Source organism: Podarcis vaucheri (genome assembly GCF_965113315.1).
Source record: "Podarcis vaucheri genome assembly, chromosome: 3".
Taxonomy (NCBI): Eukaryota; Metazoa; Chordata; class Lepidosauria; order Squamata; family Lacertidae; genus Podarcis; species Podarcis vaucheri.
Window position 1 is genome coordinate 65809097 of NC_138761.1, and position 21324 is coordinate 65830420.

The window sequence follows — 21324 nt, forward strand, 5'->3', positions numbered from 1 at the left end:
CAGACAGATGAACAGAAACCCTGGACCCACCCCCTCTTGCAATGATGATGTAAACTTTGCCAAGGCTTCTGCCATTCCATAGCCTGGACGTTGCAGGATCATGCTGCAAAAATGCAGTTGGTGGATAAGCCAAAGTATGTCTTCACTGCTTGTGCTGTATCAGAATAGGTCCCATCCAATACAACTTGCACACCATAAGTTGCAATCTAAATATATAATTAAACCATTACAGCGGTACCTTGGTTCTCGAACACCTTGGTACTCAAACATTTTGGCTCCCGAACGCTGAAAACCCAGAAGTAAGTGTTCTGGTTTTCAAATGTTTTTCAGAAGCCGAACATCCGATGTGGTTGTAGGTTATTGTTTCTGGGGCGCCTGCACCAATCGGAAACAGCACCTTGGTTTTCGAATGTTTCAGACGTCAAACGGACTTCCCGAACAGATTACTTTCGAGAACCAAGATACCACTGCATTTAAAAATAATGACAATATTTTGATATTTTGAATTAACCTACCTATCATTATCATTATCATATTTATATCCCGCCCATCTGGCTGGGTTTCCCCAGCCACTCTGGGTGGCTTACAATACATTAAAAACTGTAAAACATTAGACATTAAAAATTTCCCAATACAGGGTTGCCTCCAAATGTCTTCTAAAAGTCAGATAGTTGTTTATTTCCTTGACATCTGATGGGAGGGCATTCCACAGGGTGGGCACCACTACCAAGAAGGTCCTCTGCCTGGTTCCCTGTAACTTCACTTCTCGCAGTGAAGGCCCCCGGAGCTGGGAGTAGCAGACAGGCATCTGATATTTAACCAAGGCAGCAGGTGTGGATATTGGTTCCCCATTTTGTAAGAAATGCAATCCTTCATTAGATAGAAGGTTCCACTCCAGCTGCTGCTATCTGATTAGGATAGGCAGTGGACTGTTTTATGTTGAGGTATTGTTAAGGGATTCCTGTCCAAAAGGTTTGCATTAGTTTATCTCTGTTATCTTTGTCCATGGAGTTTTCTTGGCAGGGATACTGGAGTGACTTGCTGGTTCCTGCTCCAGGTGGATCACGTTTGGTCAAAACTGTCCACTATGACCTGGCCATCTTGGGTGGCCCTGCACGGCATAGCTCATAGCTTCTCTGAGTTATTCAAGCCCCTTCACCATGGCCACCTCATGAGAAGAGAAGACTCCCTGGAAAAGACCCTGATGTTGGGAAAGATGGAGGGCACAAGGAGAAGGGGATGACAGAGGACGAAATGGTTGGACAGTGTTATAGAAGCGGCCAACATGAGTTTGACCAAACTGCGGGAGGCAGTGGAAGACAGGAGTGCCTGGCGTGCTCTGGTCCATGGGGTCACGAAGCGTCAGACACGACTAAACAACAACAAAATCTCTGTTATCATTCAACAGCAGCCACATAGGTGAATACCAAGCCCATTAAAATAGATTTATTGATGGGGCACCTTCTACTGCATATCAAATTTATACTTAAGATCCACTGAAAACAATGCGACTACACAGATGTATGTGCATCTCGGCACTAGGCTGGGGTACAGGTGTGAGACGAAACTACCACCACATTTTGCTATGCAGTTATTTGTAATATTCAGAGAATTTCCTCACAATGCACATTTGGAAGCATGGGCTTTTTGTTCTGCTATTAGCATAACTTACTGGGGCTGGGGAGTGGGGGGGGAGAAATCCCAGCTTCTGATAAACCTGTGGAGAATGAAATGTCTGGGTTTAAATGAGCTTTTGTGGTAAACGTCACTTGGCTATTTTCTGATTCGTCTGCTAATGAGCTGATTTTGCAGTGACTTTTCTTAGTTGATATTCCTGGAGGGCCCTTGACATTCCATGAATATTTTTGTTTTTATTTTTAGAAAAATGTTTTTGCTGCCTCATGGTCACTTTCCAGTTGCAAATCTTTCAGTCAGATGCTAAACAGATGGACAGGTTTTAATTAGCTGGAGTCTGATCGCCAAGGAGACCTCCTTATTTAAACCCAACAAGAGAGTCTGCTTTCAAATCCAAATGTGCCCATAAAAGACAGCTTTATACTAAGGAGGGAGCAATAGTTTTATCACTGTGTGGTCATTAACACAGTTCACATGGGTTAAGTTGGAAAAAGACTTGCGATAATATTCATGCCTTGCTCCCCATTATAGCCCATTTGTTGCCAGTCTGCCAGGGAAACGAAATCTCTCTTTCGCAAAAGCACAGGAAACAGTTGGCATTGGTCTCCAAGCATTTTAATTTAGCCTCTCTTGAAGTTGCTGTAATAGTACCTATATTTTTAGTATGTTGCCCTTGGCATTTTGCATCCTGAGGGGCAGTTATAAAAATAATAACAAGCAACTTAACTTGTTTTTATACTGTTGAGAACAGTCCAGCCTTCTGGCCACCTAGGCCCTGGCCTAGGAGGTGTTGAATGACCTTTCCCCCTCCTAGTGGTAGTGAAGGTCAAAGTAGGAACCGAAAAACAGTGCTGTAATGCACAACATTTCAGTTTCCCTGAACACAGCCCTGGAGAAAAAGCACTTTTGTCTAGAAGTCACTTTAAATGAATTCTTTTTACACCGTATCCTAGCTGACTGTAGCAACACAAGATCACCTGAAGTATGATTTAACAGCAAAGTAGGTGTGCATAAACTTCACAAAAGGTACTCCAAATCTCACAATACTGGATCCTAAATAAATTTCAGTAACTTTCAACCATAATTTCCCATAATGCCTATCAAGTCAACAGCAAGCATTCCATGCAGTCATTTAAAAGTGAACCTACTTAATTCACACTTTCTGAAAGAATACACGAACCAAAACACAGCCATCCTGCAAAATACAGACTCTTTCTTGAATTTTGCAATGCCGTTCTCCAGCCCCATAATGTGTGCAAGGATGCATATACTAGGATAAAGCGTGCAATAAAATGTATATATTGAAAATAGTATTCAAAATGCATTTTATCAGGGCAATTTGCTTTGCAAAAATGTTGATATTGGGATAAATTCATACATGTTGGTGAATTTTGGTGAGGTTTTCTTTATTAAACACATCACAAAGTGCTGTGGGATGTGGAGAACTGAGCTTGGAGAGTTACTAGCACAATGGTAGCCTGTCATTCGAGTGCTTCTGCTGTTGCATGTACATCTGGGGCTGGCCCTGGTGGCAATTCCTTCTCTGAATTCCCAGCCCCATTTCTTGAAGAAAAGGAGTCTAACCATAGGGTTATGAGACAGCCCATTGTTTTAGGAGTTGGCAACCCACTTGGCTTTCTACCCATGTTTGTTTGGTTTTTTTAAAATGATATTTATTGAGAATTTTAAAGTTACAAAAAAAAGACAAAGAGAAAAAGAAGGAAAAAACAAGAAACAAATACCCATGTTTGGCAACTGTAGTTACCTTGGATACTCATGACTCCAGGACGGGAGAAGGCTGCTGTGTTGAGTTCCATAATGGAAGAAAGATGGAATATGAGTACACTAAAATGAACAGATAAAAATGAACAATAAAGGGCACATAAATCAGAGATTTCAAAGGTTCTTGGATACGATTCACTGTATTTCAGAGCGTTAGATTTCTGGCAAATGTATTTCCCCACATTACTGCTTTTCCCGTAACCTGGAACTGGTCCCAAGAGTTAAACAGGACCCGTTTGTGATATATGGGCACACTTTCTTTGGGATGCTATGTGATGCTAGGGATAGCGGTGTTGATCTTGTCAGAATCTCTCCACAAAAACATGAACCCGTCTCAAACAGAAAACAATAAAGGTCATTTTGCCTTCTGGAAATGTTTTGCGGTAGCTGTAATCTTTTGTTGCCATTGACAGAAAATAAGCAGCTAACCAGTAAACAATAATGCTTTCAATTAGTCATTATGATCATTCTCTGGGAGTGCTAATGTCATTTTGCTACAGAAAAAGAACATTAAGTGCCAGCAATGATCAGTTTATCCCAGCTTATTCTTCCAGTAAAGCTCTTTAATGCAGGAGTTTTATTTCTTCTTATTCCTTTTGCATTTGTACTGTGTGTAGGCCTTAAGTCTTCCAAATCCTTTGGATGATCACATGGATTTACAAAGAATGGAAATCTAACACATGCTGAAGATCTTTTTTTTCTAATATCTAAAATGACTAACTAATGGTGGTGTGTGTATATTTAATGGAAGTATTTGTTTTGCATGAAAACTGAAGGGAATATTGAAAAAAATGGTGTGTGCATTTTGCTGTGAAAGAGTTACTTTTGTTCTTAATGTTAGGCTGACTGCCATGTGTGCAAACTTCTAGAGTCCACCCAGAGGACTTTACTATATAGGCAGTATAGGTAAAGGTAAAGGGACCCCTGACCATTAGGTCCAGTCGTGACCGACTCTGGGGTTGCGGCACTCATCTCGCGTTACTGGCCGAGGGAGCCGGCGTACAGCTTCCGGGTCATGTGGCCAGCATGACTAAGCCGCTTCTGGTGAACCAGAGCAGTGCACGGAAACGCCGTTTACCTTCCCACCGGAGTGGTACCTATTTATCTACTTGCACTTTGACGTGCTTTTGAACTACTAGGTTGGCAGGAGCAGGGACCGAGCAACGGGAGCTCACCCCGTCGAGGGGATTCCAACCACGACCTTCTGATCGGCAAGCCCTAGGCTCTGTGGTTTAACCCACAGCGCCACCTGCGTATCAATGCAATAAATAAATAAATACATGGTGTGCAGTAGCAGATGACATGGTGGAGCAGCAATGCTCACCTGACCTCTGGTTTGTTGAGTTACTGCTGCTTATTAGGTCTGTGGGGGATGCAATGGTGGGGTTAATGCAGTGCAAATGCCCTGGTTGAGCCAATCTAATGGTCCCACCAGTGCAATTGCATCACACCAACATCACTGCCGCTCCCCCTCTACTTCCCCATCAGTAGCAGCAATGTGACCTCCGTTTTTGATACTACTAACAAATGCACTTCTTATACCAAATAATCACTACAATTCCCACCTTTGCCCCAAATTAGAAGAGGTAGGGACCATATTTAGGTGGCCCATATATACCAAACTCACTTAAGCAGATACATCAGAGCCTCTTTGTATAGCCTAGCTGCGGACCGTACGCATTCGTTGAGCAGATCTGCAGCAGAAGCCTACTTCACTGTGCAGATTGACTGCTCATCTGGGACCCAATGAATGGGCCAGATTTGTCTTTTGATAATGATTATGGGGCTGGGCATCTCAATAAAGCAGGTACAACAAAACAATTTCTTTTTTCATAAATGTATGGAGAGTGGTTGGCAGGGGGGCAGAAAATGCAGGACAAAACTTTGGATACCACTACCCTTATAGTAGCTGCCATCACCACCAAGGTTGAGAGAGCATAACCCTCATAAAGGCAAAGGGGGGGGGGAGGAGATGATGATGATTATGGGGACAGTGTACTAGATTATTCAGCAGGGTGACTTAAGGACATGGCATCTGCTTTCCTTGTGAATGTTCTGGCTAGAACTGAATCCCTTTATTAATGTATTTTGAAAGCTTATAGACTAAAATTTCCTGTGATCCTCCTCACATTAAGGCATTTGTCCCGCACACAAGGAACTACCTAATCTTTACAGATGCTCCATTGTAAGCCTTTGCACCCTACGGCTGTCCTGTTTCACATAATGCTCTAATTGAAAGGCACGATTTCAAAACCTCTTGATGAGATCATGATGCATGTTTTTTAAAAAACTGTGTTAATAAAACAAAGAAAGTCTGAGAGGCGCGGGTAGGATGATTTTTCTGCTTGTTTGGATTACAGAAGGGATTTTCAAAATACTTCGACACTGACCTCACTGCAGAAAAGCATCCATGCAGTAGAATACCACTTTAAGTCTCGTTCGAGAATAGCCATAGTCTTCTTATTGTTTGTGTCCCATCTTTAAGCCTCACTCTCACCCACTCCTCATTTCTGGCCAAGGGTTGAGATAAAGGTTTGCGCATGTGTGGCTGGGCTGAATAATGGCCACTTTATTCAATGGTAGATCAAGCCTGCAGAGGGAAACAATAGGTGTGGGAGCTGACCGCAAACCAGGAAAATCCCTCAGCTGTAAGGGTATCACAGAACCATAGAATTGTAGAGTTGCAAGAGTCATCTAATCCAACCCACTGCAATGCAGGAATCTTTTTCCCAACATGGGGCTTGAACCTGCGACAACTGAAATTAAGGGTCTCATGCTGTGTCTTCTGAGCTATCTATACTTTGTAGTCCAATCCCTGCCAGGTCAGAGGCAGTGAATCTGCATATCCAGATTATTCGGCCACACTCTGAACGTGAGTAAGGAGACTTCTGGCATCACCACCCCACGGTGCTCCAAAACTCCAAACCGATAAGGCAACTTTGCATCGGAGGTGGTCCTGCCTTGTCCCTGGCCCTACAGCCCTGAGCTGTAGGCTTCAGAAGCTGCCAATCACCCTCAAAGGAGCCTAAGTGTGTGGGGGGGGTGTCACCAAGCTCCCCTATTGGGCTCCCCTCACTGAACCTTCCTGCCAAAGTGACCAAGTCAGCCTCTCAGCCAATCAACAATTAAGAGCCAGGTAGCCACAGCCTCCCACCCAAAGGTATGGCAGCTAGAGTAATTTTTTAATACCCCCCCCACAAAGCCCAAAGACTTATTAATTCATGGGAGATGTTCCCCCAAAAAACCCTCAACAACTTAACCCCCCGCTGCAAAAAAGAAAAGGAAAAAAGGTTGACCTCTTTTGTCCAGATTTTTACTTTTGGGAATTTGGCAACCCTAATATACTCACAGTATGGAACAGGCTGGGAAAACCCTTTGCATGCAAGGTATGTGCTCAGTCACGGAGCTCTGGCCCCTCCCCTGCATTCCTTTATCTGCATAGCCACACCCTCTTTTTCATTTCTTGGATTGTGCACACAGCATTCATAAAGCATCCTCCCCACAAAGAATCCTGGGAATTGTAGTTTATTGAGAGTGCTGGGAGTTGTAGCTCTGTGGGAGGTTAACTATATTTCCCAGGATTATTGGTGGTTGTGGGACAATGAGCTTTAAAGTATGCATGCAGCCCTAGTCACATCAGTCTGGGAAACTCAGGGATACACCTTCTATATATTATTTTCTTCAGCAGCTCTTGCCATTTTCAGTGTTTTCTCCTCCTTTGTTGTTTGAGTCCAGTGCCTTCTCAAGAGACAAGTGTATTTTCCTCTTTCTCTATACTTTCTTTTTCTCCTTAATGTATTGTGTAAAGTGTTGTAGATTACAAGCTTGTAAGCAGGGCCTGCTTTTATTTTTAATTTTTGTTAGCAAATGCTAATAATGATGATGTTAGCAACAGTAAGAGAAATGTGGCAGCCTTTGTTGTTTCCCCAGACTTTTCCTAAAGGATTTCAACCAACTGTTTTATCTTACAAAGCTGCTCCCCATCACTGGGGATTTTCAAGGAATGAGTCAACATTGGAAAGAGCCTGTTTATGTGTGACTTAGAACAGATTGCCATGAACTTCATACAAGACCTTACGTTTGGTGTATTTGACCTCAAATTCTTTTGGCCCCCGAATAACAATGCATCTTAGCTGCAATTTTTTAAGATACATTGTCCAATTTTGGCAAATGAACACAGGAACTTATTCTGAGATAACAGTAGACACTTTAAATGTTTTGGTTCTTCTTAAAGACCAACATTTTCTCTGACTTAAGGGAACTAGTAGCAAGGAAAATTGCCCCTTGACAGCCAGAATTCAAATTTTATTGAAACTTTCCCCTTTTTTTGACAAAACGGTACCCAATTCCCCATACTTCTCCCCAAACCCCAGTAAATAGCTAATTTTTAATATGTGTTTCTAATAAAAGGGGGGGGGTTATGTGCAACACCCTTTTAAGGTTACCACCTTAGGTAAGAAGAGTTCGGCTGGCTTTAACATTCATGACAGGCACCAAGAATGATAATAAAATGAGATGGTTAACAAAATAGCAAAATTACAATTCGGGAGATGCAATTTGTGGAGTTGGAGTTGAGGGCAAATTAATGAGTGTGACCATACATTTTCCTGCTTCTGTTCACTTATCTTATTTCAAAAATACTGCATTCTCCCACTATCCACTTTAGGTACAGACTGAGACTAGTGCTTCTTTCAAATTATGTCATCAACCTTCAGTCAGGCTTATGAATTAACCTGATATCCTAAATTCCCCCAGAACTCCATAATATGTTGTCATTCTTCTAATGGAATAATGTGTGAAATGTGTCTCTCAAAACCCCACTTATGACTCACTTTCCCCCAAAATGTGGGTGTTGTTCTTGTTGTGTTGCCACAGGCCACATATCAAGAGAAGCTTTTGGAGGAAGAGCCAGAATAATAGAGTTATGATGGAAGAAACACAAAGAGTCAGGCCAGCCATTCTGGATTTTTTAACCAAGTACTGCATCATTAAGTAAGTCTAATCCACTGTTGGTTATAAATAGACACTTGTGCTTATCACATTCACTCACTGGGAAAGAATGTAAACCAGTCTAAGAATGAAACACTGCCTGAATAATATTAGCAACTTCATGGTCGAAAGACACGTACTCGTATACTTCCCCCTTCCTTAGCCAAGTGGAATGACGTGATGGTTTATATACAAAAAGAGTTGAAGGAAGGTTGTGTCATTAGAAAATATGTGCTGAAATAAGGTCTTTTCCTTCTCGTTGGCCTTTAAAGGAATTTGGGTGGCCAGAAAATGAAACACAGTGAGTAACAATGTGTTTAAAGACCTAAGGCCATCTTGGTCAAGGCATAAGACAGAAGGTGTCAGGGGTTCAGGAGCAGAGACGCAGAGAAGGAAGGAAACAGAGAGCGAGGGGGAGGAATCCGAAGGGAGAATGAGTGATGATGACGACCCGAGATCTCCAAGCCTAAGCAGTGAGTCAGAGGACTCCCAAAAGGGAGCCCCAGTGAGCAGAGCAAGGGGGGGATCCAGGGGGACACCCCAGGAGGAAGGGAACAGAGGAGATTCAGAGAGCAGCAGCTGGAAGTCGGGACCCACGCTCATAACTGAGAGCGGCAGCAGCTGGAAGTCGGGACCCACGCTCAAGACTGAGAGCAGCAGGGAGGAAGGTAGCCAGGCATCGGGTTCCGGAGGCTGTCAGCAGGAGGGAGGGCACGAGTCAGGGGTGGTCACGCCCTCCTCAGAGAGCGAGGCAACGGTTAAGAGGAAGGCAGGGAGTTGGGCGCGCGCGCCAAGTTCAAATGCAGAGGAAGCTGGCGCAGCAAGCAGCCCGGAGAGGGAGCCGGGTCCCAAAGCCCGCCGAAAGGAGGAGGAAGGAAGTGGGGGGTCTTCAGCGTCGGAGGAGTCTAGGAGGGAGGAGACTAGGAGGAGCAGTGGGACCCAGAGACGCAGGGAGAGGCGTAGGAGGTGGAGCAAGGCTAGGGTATTAAGCTGGTGCACAGGGGGCGGAGAGTCAGACGAGACTTCGGCGACCTAGAATGGAAGGTGTAGAGCTGCACGCTGCAGTTCGGACATGAAACTTGTAACTCAATAAAGACTCTTATAAAGTGAACGTTGGCTAGCGTGGTCCGGTGTGAGCTGGGACCTGGTGGCAGCTCTGACAGTAAGTCTCGTCTCCCCTACAAAGAAGTTCCAGGCGCCTGAAACACCGCAGCGGGAGAAGGCGCAGCGAGGGGTGAAGAGGGGTGCCTGGACTCAAGCTCACAAAATCGGCAGGCATGACGGCTGAACAGCGAATCGCAAATCTGCAAGAGGCAGTGACACAATTAAACACAGAGATATTAGCATCCCGAAAGAGGGAGGAGGAAGCAGCGCTCGCCTACAGAGATCTCCAAGCCAGGTTTGAAGCGTTTGCCAAGCAGGTACAAACGGGACCCAAGCCGGAGGGAGTTGGGTTGGCAAGGAGATCAGGCGGTCTTGTGCAGCATTTTGATGGGAACCTGCAACAGTACCCCAATTTTCGAGCAGATGTACTGTGTGCACTGCAACTGCTGGCAAAGGACTTTAGAGATGAGGAAGAGAAGGTGGGGTTTATCCTATCCCATTTGCATGGAGATGCTAAAGCTTGGCTGCGCAATTTGTGGAGGGATAAGGATCCAGCGCTTCAAAGTGCGGATGCCTTCATCAAAGCGATGGATGCATGCTTTTTATCTAGCATAGATGTGGATCTTGCGCGACGGGAGATACATGGACTTAAACAAGGCAGGGCCACGGTACGACAGTACCACGCACGCTTTTTCGCACTCGTCAGCGCTTTAGAATGGGACCGAGATTCGCCTCCAGTAAGAGATCTCTTCTGGGAGGGTCTCAGCAACCCAGTTAAGGACGAAATTGCGAGAGGGGAGAGACCCAAGAGCACGCAGGAGGTGGTCCAGAGGGCGCTATCTGCGGGAGTGCGGCTAGAAGAACGCCCATGGGCCAGGGAGGAGGGGCGTAGTGGGCGCGAAGCAGCGAGAAGTTTTTCCTTCGTTCCCAGAGAAGCAGAGCGTGCGCAATCCACGCCTCCGCCAGGAGGGGGAGCAGAACCTATGGAGGTGGGAGGTGCCAGGGCTCAGTCAGCAACCAGAGCCCTAGCACCAGGAGCAGGCAAATCTAAGACTCCTAGAGGGACCCGGAAGTGCTACATCTGCGAAAGTCCGCAACACTTGGCGAAAGAGTGTCCCCAGAGGAGCCTGAAGCACACTGCAGCCGCTGCTAAAGTGGAGACAGCTACACAGCACAAAGAACCTCTGCAGGGAAACGACGATGTCTGGCTGGAGACGGAAGTACTGGGGCCCAGCCAGACGTATCAGTGAAGCAGTCCCCAGAGATCTTGCAACCCACAGACCCCCTCCCGCCCAAACCGGTCGTGCAACTGACCGCATCGCTCCAGCTGCCCAATGGACTCACAATAGACGTCCCGATCACTGTGGACTCTGGGAGTAATGCAGATTTTATGGCGCAGGATTTTGTGAAGCGACACGCTATACAGCTACTGCCTGCCACTCTGCCCCTGCAAGTCGTCACGGTGGATGGGAGAGAGTTACTAGGGGGGCAAGTGGTGCAGCAAACGCCGCCAATGGTGATGCGATTAGGTAACCACAGAGAAGTCATCAGCTTTAATGTCACTCAGTTGTCGGACACTCCCATCGTCTTGGGCATGAGCTGGCTGGACAGGCACAGTCCGACACTGGCGTGGTACCAGAGACAGCTGATCTTCGGTTCTTCTTATTGCGCTGAACACTGCATTATACCCAGAAGGGAGGGGGAAGAGGAAGAATCGCAACTACAGTTGGGGACGCTGCACACAGTTCCCCACAAATACGCGGACTTTTTGGAGGTCTTCTGCGAGAAGGAGGCGGACAAGCTACCCCCTCACCGGCCATATGACTGCAAGATTGACCTCCTGCCAGGGGCGACGCTGCCTAAGGGGAGGCTATACTCCATGTCTGAGGACGAAATGCAGGAACTCAAACAGTTCATTGATCATAATCTGGAGCGTGGCTTCATCAGAGAGTCCAAGGCAGTGGGGGGCAGTCCCGTTTTCTTCGTGAAAAAGAAAGACACGCCCCAAAAAAGACTCGTTGTGGACTACCGCCTCTTGAACCAGATGACCAAGCCGTCTGATTACCCCATGCCCAGGATTGACGACCTCCTCGCGACGGTGCGCAAGGGACGCGTGTTCACCAAGTTGGACCTACGAGGGGCGTACAATCTCATCCGCATACGGGAGGGCGATGAGTGGAAAACGGCCATGTTCACGCCCCTGGGCACCTACGAGTACAGAGTTATGCCCTTTGGATTACAAAATGGCTCTCACTGTTTTCAAGCTTTCATGCATCACGTATTGGCGGGGCTCCTCTACAAGAAGTGCGTCTGCTTCCTGGATGACATCCTGATATTCTCTGAATCGCAGCAAGCTCACGACCAAGACGTGAGGGAGGTGCTGAGGAGGTTGCAGCAACATAGACTGTACGCCAAGCTAGAGAAGTGCCAGTTCGACACGACGGAGGTGGATTTCCTGGGATACAAGTTGTCGGACAAGGGACTAGCCATGGACAGCACCAAGGTTCGCGCGGTGTTGGATTGGAAGAGCCCGCGAAACCGGAAGGAGGTACAGCGGTTTGTCGGCTTTGCCAACTTCTATCGCAAATTTATCAAGGGGTTCGCGATGCAGACGGCGGCCATTACGGACACGCTCAGCTCCAAGAAACAGAAATTCATCTGGACGGAGCAGGCGGAGCAGTCCTTTCAAGCGCTCAAGCGTCTCTTCGCGTCGGAAAAGCAACTGCTGCATATCGACCCCAGTAAACCGTTGAGGGTAGAGACAGATGCGTCAGACAGAGCCGTGGGAGCCGTCCTGCTGCAGCGAGACCCGCAGGGGGTCTGGAGGCCGGGAGCGTTCTACTCCAGGAAGCTCAGCAAGTCGGAGCAGAACTACACCATCTGGGACAGGGAGTTGCTGGCCATTCATGCAGCGTTCAAGGCGTGGAGGCATTTCCTGATCGGCGCCAAGCATACAGTGCAGGTTTGCACGGACCACAAAAATCTGGAGCACTGGCGCACGGCGCAGTTCCTGAACCAGAGGCAGATACGTTGGGCAGAGTTCTTTGCGGACTTCGATTTCCGAATAGAGTACGTCCCAGGAGACACCAACATCATGGCGGATGCACTGTCCCGGAAACCGCAATACCTAGAAGAGGTGACGCCAGCGGCGGCCATGCACATCTTCGCACCGACGGCGTGGGCGTGTGCCTCAGCTACGGTAGACCTGGATGCGGTGCGGCGTGCGTTGCGGGACGACTCATTCGCGCAAGAGAAGATGGCAGAAGTGCACAGAGGCACGGCTAACACAGACGAGTTCCAGGTGCGGGACGGCTTGCTCCTACATAAAGGGGCCGTCTATGTGCCTGGAGACGAACTTCGAGCCAAGGTACTGCAACAGTTGCACGACGCACCCACGGCCGGTCACTTTGGCACAGAAAAAACGGTGGAATTAGTCGCGAGAGACTTCTGGTGGCCCAGGCTGAGAGGGGAGGTCGCGGACTATGTCGCGAGGTGCGACACCTGCCAGAGGGCCAAGCCGGTACACAGACCGCCGGCGGGACTGTTAGAACCGCTGCAAACGCCGTTTGAACCGTGGGAGAGGGTGGCCCTAGACTTTGTCACGGATTTACCCAGCTCGAGGGGCAAGACAGCTGTACTAGTGGTGGTGGACTTGTTCACCAAGATGGCACATTTCATTCCGTGTGCGAAGGTGGCCACGGCGGAACAAACCGCCAAACTGTTCATAGATCACGTGTTCAAAGTGCATGGTCTGCCGCGGTCTATACTGTCCGACCGCGGACGCCAGTTCATCTCGAATTTCTGGCAGAAGCTGATGGGTTTTCTACATGTCAAGGTCAATCTGGCATCGGCAAGACACCCGCAGACCAACGGGCAAGCAGAGAGGGTCAATGCCATCATGCAGCAGTACCTGAGATGCTATGCCAATCAACAGCCTGCGACGTGGGTGGATTACCTGCCGCTCGCCGAGTTCGCTTACAACAACACGAAGCACGTGTCCACAGGGGTGACGCCGTTCTTCGCCAACAATGGGAGGAATCCCAGAACCTTCCCGGGACTGGAGAGAGTGGGGGAAGGAGAACCACAGACGGCGGACACGTTCGCGTCAGAGTTGCAGGCGGTCCACGATCAACTCAGACGGCAGCTGGAGCTAGCTAAGCACGCCTACAAGGTGCAAGCTGACAAGCACAGGAGGGTTGGCGAAGAGATCCACGTAGGAGACTGGGTCTGGTTGGCAGCCCACGCAGTGCCGACCAGGTCACTAGCCAAGAAGAAGTTGGGGCACAAGCAAATTGGTCCGTACCAAGTCGAAGCACAGATCAACCCGGTAGCTTTCCGGCTGGCGCTGCCGGAGGGTTCCAGAATGCATCCGGTGTTCCACAGGTCGGTGCTCACTCCCTACAAGGCACCTCACAGATTCCAGGAGCCCGGGACGGCACCGAGTCCGTTCCGGGAGCGGACGGAGACGCGGGGGGTGGCGCAGCAGGACCCCATCAACGAGGTCACGGAGATTTTGGACTCCAGATGGGGGGAAGAGGGAGTCGAATACCTCCTAGCCAGAGAGGGCACCCGGGCCAGCGCCAATAGCTGGGTGCCAGACTACGCTTTGGAGGAACCCCTGCTCAAGGACGAGTTTCATGCCCTTTTCCCACACAGACCCATGCCAGCGAGCTTCTTCGACGACTGGCTGTTCACGCCCACACTTTCTTCCAGCACGTTCCATGGATTCGACTCGGACGGGGAACCCGCACTGAGCACCCGTTCCCCAGAAGGATCACCGGCGGGTTCGGCGTCAGACACCTCGTATTGGTGGGACGATCGACCAGAGGAGCAATGGCGCCGGAAGTGGCTGGAGATGCCAGGTCGAGCGACCGACGCAGAGACTGACACGGACGTGTTCGGGGAGGACCTTGGGTTCGAGCACGGCGGTACAGAGATGGAAGCGGAACAGGTCAACGTCGACGACCGCGAGGAGGAAGAATCGGAGGTCTTCAGTTGGCGGCCAACCACGGGGAGCGAACTGTATCCGGCATTCCCTCCCATGATGATGGAGCACCCAGCACCCACACCTGAAAGCGGGGAGGGGGGAAGGGGGGGCTTCGAGGGGGGGATGGATGTCAGGGGTTCAGGAGCAGAGACGCAGAGAAGGAAGGAAACAGAGAGCGAGGGGGAGGAATCCGAAGGGAGAATGAGTGATGATGACGACCCGAGATCTCCAAGCCTAAGCAGTGAGTCAGAGGACTCCCAAAAGGGAGCCCCAGTGAGCAGAGCAAGGGGGGGATCCGGGGGGACACCCCAGGAGGAAGGGAACAGAGGAGATTCAGAGAGCAGCAGCTGGAAGTCGGGACCCACGCTCATAACTGAGAGCGGCAGCAGCTGGAAGTCGGGACCCACGCTCAAGACTGAGAGCAGCAGGGAGGAAGGTAGCCAGGCATCGGGTTCCGGAGGCTGTCAGCAGGAGGGAGGGCACGAGTCAGGGGTGGTCACGCCCTCCTCAGAGAGCGAGGCAACGGTTAAGAGGAAGGCAGGGAGTTGGGCGCGCGCGCCAAGTTCAAATGCAGAGGAAGCTGGCGCAGCAAGCAGCCCGGAGAGGGAGCCGGGTCCCAAAGCCCGCCGAAAGGAGGAGGAAGGAAGTGGGGGGTCTTCAGCGTCGGAGGAGTCTAGGAGGGAGGAGACTAGGAGGAGCAGTGGGACCCAGAGACGCAGGGAGAGGCGTAGGAGGTGGAGCAAGGCTAGGGTATTAAGCTGGTGCACAGGGGGCGGAGAGTCAGACGAGACTTCGGCGACCTAGAATGGAAGGTGTAGAGCTGCACGCTGCAGTTCGGACATGAAACTTGTAACTCAATAAAGACTCTTATAAAGTGAACGTTGGCTAGCGTGGTCCGGTGTGAGCTGGGACCTGGTGGCAGCTCTGACAGAAGGCTTTCAAATGACACGGAGAAAGTGGGGAAGTCCCATGCCTGTTCAAAAGTAGAGGCGGGGGAGAAATTTGATTCGGTTCACACTTAGAAGTGAACCTACTTAATTCATACTTTCTGAAACAATTCGCAAACTATTCTACATAGCTGCCCTTCCAAATTCACACTTCTTCTGCGCCACAGAACTTCCCCTCCCTTTCATTTTCCCTTGTGCACCCACAAATCTACTTGGGGGGTAGAGGGAAAACCCGGAACATATTTGGAGGGGCATGTGGGAAAGGAAGTTGCATTGTGCAGAGGGAAAGGAAGTTCCGTTATGCAAGCAAAAGCCGTCTTGTGGATGAGACAAATTCACTGGGTACAACCAGCACTTTTTTCTGACCGGAAGTGCTGGTATGTAGAACCAGCACATTTTTCTTGGAATGATTTTCAACATCAACTTTTAAATTAAAACTTTTTAATTAAAAGTTGATCACAAATCAAATGGAGAAAGGGGGAGAGGTGCAGGGAGAATGGAAAGGTGGGAGAGGCCTTTTGCAATTTAGCAAGCTATATGCACTGGAACCTCGTTTTATTTTTACAAAACACAGCACTGGATGACATCCAGAAATTCTACCAGTTGTATCAGCGATGTGAAACATGGGCAAAACAGGAAGTGTCAGAGCAAGTCCAGAGCAGCTGATGGAGCTTGTAAAGCCCTCCACCTCTCCCACCTAAGCAGAGCCATGTGTGCTACTTTGCTAACAAACGCCCTAGCATAGGGAAAGTAGTAAAAATGCAGAAAACATATATATTTTCAGACAGGTAGGTTTTTTTCCAAATAAATGTAACTACAGACAAGGATCCCAATGCTAAGGTTCAGAGTTCTCGTGTGACCAGACTGTCCTGCATCAAAGATTCAGAGCTACGCCCCAAACTAATACACCCTTCCCTTTGCGCTTGGAAGCTGCCTTCTTTGATCTCTTGTTACAGTTCAAACCACAGGCAGGTTCCAGTTTCCCTTTCTTCACATTTTAAATGTCTCAGACCCAATGTCAGCAAGTTCTCATCCTCCCCTGCACCTGGGTAAAGTCCAGGCCAAAAAAGGCAGAGGGGACCTGCCAAAAGGGGGACCAAAAAAAAAAGAAAAAGAAAGAAAGAGTGTTCTTAGGCTGCCTTCTTATTTTGCTCCTTTTCTCTCGGATAAGAAAAATAGACCCTGGAGGAAAAGGTTGAGTAAAATAATACTGTCTAGGAATACTACTTACTCCTGCATTATTTCGCTATAACCTCAGCAGTTCCCGAAGATTAGTCAAATGCAGATGTTAAAACATGGAAAGTCTACAAATTGGTGGGTGAAGACAGATGTAAGATTAAAGAGCAGGCACAGCAGTTTCTTCACCCCTGGTGTGAGGCTGGCTTGGCAATTTGCATGACAGACATACCAGCAAGTTGAAAACTGGTTCAGCCATCCATCTTGCCTCTACCTTCATGTTTCAGGCAGACTTTTCACTCCCCAACTCCCTTTTTAAAAAGGTTTGTGGCATGTACTAGGGTATATATAGTAATTTGTCGGCTTATTTTAAAACCTGCAAATATGCAAAACTGTTCTAAGGTTAAGATATGGTGCTCAAAAGAAGTTACAGTATCTACTGTAGTTTTTTGTTGTACCCACAATAACATAAAGAAAGGGTCTTCCCGGAAACAATGCTAGCGAGTTTTACAGTCGTAGTTTTGATTAGATATCCAAATGGCCCAAAGGTCGGGTTGTGTTTTGCCTGTGGTGCAAGGATGGCTCTTCATAGGTTGTTGGGTTACCATTGGCTATGCTGGCTGGGACTGATGAGGCTTGGAGACCAACAACATCTGCAAAGCCTCAGGTTCCCAGCCCTGGCATGAGGTCAGAAATATTTGCTAGCATATATCTCTGCTTATTTACACACCAGCCTCTACAGTGAGCACTGCCATTCTACCAGCCCCATGTCAAGAAGAGCTGGACATGTGTGTACATAACTCAACAGTTCATGGCTGAATGTGTGTTGTGTTTGAGATGACATGTCGTGGTATTAAAACGTGGTGATGATAAAATAAAAGCACAGCAGTTCAATCTGTTGTGGCTGTTTTACACAGGAATGTGATGTGAAGTAACTTTGCTTTCCTGTTTGTTATCATTTTTTTCCTTTCAAAGTCCAGAACGCTTATCATTTTACGAAAGAATTTTCCTAAAGTACTGCAGTCATGAGGTAAGATACTTAGGAAGACTAAAGGTAACTTTATTTTTGTTTTCTACAAATAGTTCAGCCTCTACCAAATATTTTTCTCTTTTAAGCCATGGTTAGAGTATTGTGGTATCTCGGGTTACAGACTCTTCAGGTTACAGACTCCGGTAACCCAGAAATAGTACCTCGGGTTAAGAACTTTGCTTCAGGATGAGAACAGAAATCACGGGGCGGTGGCATCAGGAGGCCCCATTAGCTAAAGTGGTGCTTCAGGTTAAGAACAGTTTCAGGTTAAGTACGGACCTCCAGAACAAATTAAGTTCTTAACCCGAGGTGCCACTGTACTGTGTTAGGACTGGGACCAATTCCATTTCTGAGTCAGCCATAAAGCTCACTTGGTGACCTTGAAGCAGTCATCATATCTCACCTTAACTACTCAGAGGGTCTTTGTGGTGATAAAATGTGGGGTGGGATGAGAAATCGTGTATGCTGCAGAGTTAAATTGAGTGTAGGATCCTTACTTATCATGGTGCAACAGGTTATATATGAATTTTTTCTTATGAAAGAAAGGAGAAATAGTTGCTAACAATACATGGGACAACACAGAAACGTTTGGTGACCTTGAGGTTGTGTACTAATTTCCATTCCCCTTTTTATCTTGCCCGCTTTGCCACAATCTTACCCTCTGTTTTGATATTCTGACAATCAGAAACTACAACCTTTCCAGTCTCTCCTAATTTTGACTGGAGCCATAGCAACTGTGACAAACATAGTCCGCTAATAACACAGAAGATAAGGACTTACATCCTGTACAAGTTTGGAACTTCATCATCCCAAGTGTATCTCTTAGCTTTTATCTTTTTCTTTTCAGTGCCACAGAATAGTTTATTTCTCACTCCTTTTGTCCATTTCCCTGAGAATGGTAAAAACCTCATTGCTTTATCTATTCTGGCAGCTCTTTCCTTACCATTCTATTTTTGTTGTCTTTAGGCTAAAACCAGATATCCCTCTCACTCACACACTGGCTATGTTTTTTTCATTATAAAAAATGTATCAGATTTTCTCCAGAAATGGTAAATGAAGATGAAATTGGGGAGGTAGGGGGTGAGGAATGCAGGCTGGCAATCTGATGGCAATGACATTGTGTAGACAAAGCAAAACAAAAACTAAAAAATCTTGCACGTATGAGGAGGGCCAGTTCCAGTCTGGAAGCACTTTCTGTCACACTCTCTGCTTCTTAGGGCAAGTTATTATATTTATTTTTTGTAATGAAACTGCCCTAAGACATTTTAATGTAATGTAATGGAGTCTCCACCTCCATCGTTGTGCCCGGACACTGAAGTCCAGCACTGAGGGCCTTCTGGCGGTTCCATTACTGTGAGAAGCCAAGTTACAGGGAACCAGGCAGAGGGCCTTCTCAGTTGTGGCACCCACCCTGTAGAACACCCTCCCACCAGATGTCAAAGAGAAAAACAACTACCAAACTGTTGGAAGACATCAGAAGGCAGCCCTATTTAGGGAAGCTTTTAATGCTTAATAGGTTATTGTGTTTTGGTGTTCTGTTGGAGGCCGCCCAGAGTGGCTGGGGAAACCCAGCCAGATAGGCGGGGTACAAATAATTTATTATTATTATTATTATTAACTACCATTGCTACACTGAAGAAAGATGCTTCAGCACGTTCGTTTGATGTGGTGAAACTTTCAGACACTTCCGCATTTGCATACTAGGGCTCCCCCTTTGTGTCGCTCCCACTTTCAGAGCAAATGGTCACCAGCTCAGAGTGTGCAACATTGCGCACTTGGAGCTCAAAGTGCTTGCATTTTAAAAGTAAAACAGTTCTTTCTTTGTACTTTTTTTAAAGGCCCCTGATGAAGAACCTAGAGACCAGGAGTCTACTGATATGCCAAATGCAAATTTCGGTGAGGTGCCTGGTGGCTTTGATCACATAGAAGAAATCCTTATACAGAAAAAAGCAAAGGAAAACATTGACATTGAGAAAAAGATCCAAATGATTCTTGAAAGTGTGAGTGGAGATTTGTAGTTGTTGCGCTCAATCTGCATTCCATTAATGCTAATCATGAAATTTCACTCAGGTGCATATATCTCTGTAGAGGTAAATGGCGGGCCTGACATCCCCAAAGCTCCCAAACTCAAAGTTCATAATTTTATTTGATTTATTGTATTCTGCGCCACTTTTCATTCAAATGAATCTCAAAGCGGCTCCAAACCATGAATAACAATAACATAATAGAACATCACAAATACAACATAAATCATGTAATGTAATTAACAAATATAATTAACAGTCTATAAAACATTAACAAAACAGCAGCAAAAAAAGCCAAACATGATAATTAAATTCAGTACTCTGCATTTCTATACCAGTCTACTTTTTTTTAAAGCCCTGATGAAAATTTGTTAGCTTTTTAGTTCACATTTCTCTCAATTTATACTTTTTTGCCTAATATACACTTATTTACAAAGCAATTTGCTTAACATCACACATTTTTCCATTTATTTGCATTAATGGATGCATTTATATTCTGACCTGCATTTTTATGCGTATTACTTGCCTGGAGAGCTGCACTGCAAAACTTGGAGAACTGTGAATTTCAAAAGGGTTTTGGTTTGCTAATTATTTTGGAAAGTGTGAATCAGATAAATTTCATCTTTCAATAAAAAGCGAATTTATATTTCTTAGGAACCCTGAGTATTAAGCTCTGCTATTGCAGTGGCTTCCCTGAATCCCATTTAAATCAAAGGAGTGATGAAATGCCATGTCACTAAAAGTTTCATTTAATCAATTTCCCAATAAATTTTTTTAACATAACAAGATAATGTGCAGCCTTCTTAAGGTAATATAACTTGAGCATCTTGGGCTTGTCAATCAGAAGGGCGGTGGTTTGAATCCACACAACAGGGTGAGCTCCTGTTGCTGTCCCAGCTTCTGCCAACCTAGTAGTTTGAAAGCACACCAGTGCAAGTAGATAAACAGGTACCACTGTGGTGGGAAGGTAAATGGCATTTCTGTGTGCCAGAAGAGGTTTAGTCTTGCTGGCCACAAAACTGTCTATGGACAAACGCCGGCTCCCTCAGCCTGAGTAAAAACACCAGGCAGGCCCCACAAATAACCCAGAGATGCATTTTAAATAAAAGGGCATATTCTACTCATGTAAAAACATGCTGATTCCCAGACTGTCCATGGGCTGGATTGAGAAGGCGATCGGGCCGGATCGGGCCCCTGAGCCTTAGTTTGCCTACCCATGATCCTAGCTAGGGTCAGGCTCAGGGCAAGATCTAGTCATCTGCATGACAGTGATTCAATTGCATAATCTTTAGATTATGAATGCAAAACTCTACAGTCTCTTGGGGAAGAGACTTGGCTATTCAGAAGCTGATTTACTAAAAGAAAATAAACACACACACACACACACTGATGCACATTTTGTGGTAACTTTACATGAAAATTAGAGTAATCCAGCGTAACAATACCATCCTTTAGATGTTTGATAAAATGTATTCAATGGGACTTGTTCCCAGTCATGTGGTATTGGATTATAGCCCCTCCTTCTTCAATTGCTTTTCTCCTCAAATGCCACTGAAACTTTTGGGAGCACCAGATCTTTAGCCCTCAGAATTTCTTTGATATTATTTGTAATAAGCAGATGGCCAAAAAGCAAAAAAAAGGCCTTTTTGA

The 21324-nt window shown here is 46.7% G+C and overlaps 1 protein-coding gene across 1 annotated transcript in view; it reads left to right on the forward strand.

Annotated features, from left to right (window-relative positions):
- Positions 1-21324, forward strand: part of LOC309528707 (uncharacterized protein) — a gene marked incomplete at its 5' end in the record, with an annotated part of 120563 nt that overhangs the window by 69808 nt on the left and 29431 nt on the right. Inside the window, 3 exons of the mRNA XM_082216304.1 lie at positions 8293-8409; positions 17596-17650; positions 19489-19650. Coding sequence (XP_082072430.1) covers positions 8293-8409; positions 17596-17650; positions 19489-19650 — 334 coding nt within the window. The remainder of the gene's footprint in view (positions 1-8292; positions 8410-17595; positions 17651-19488; positions 19651-21324) is intronic.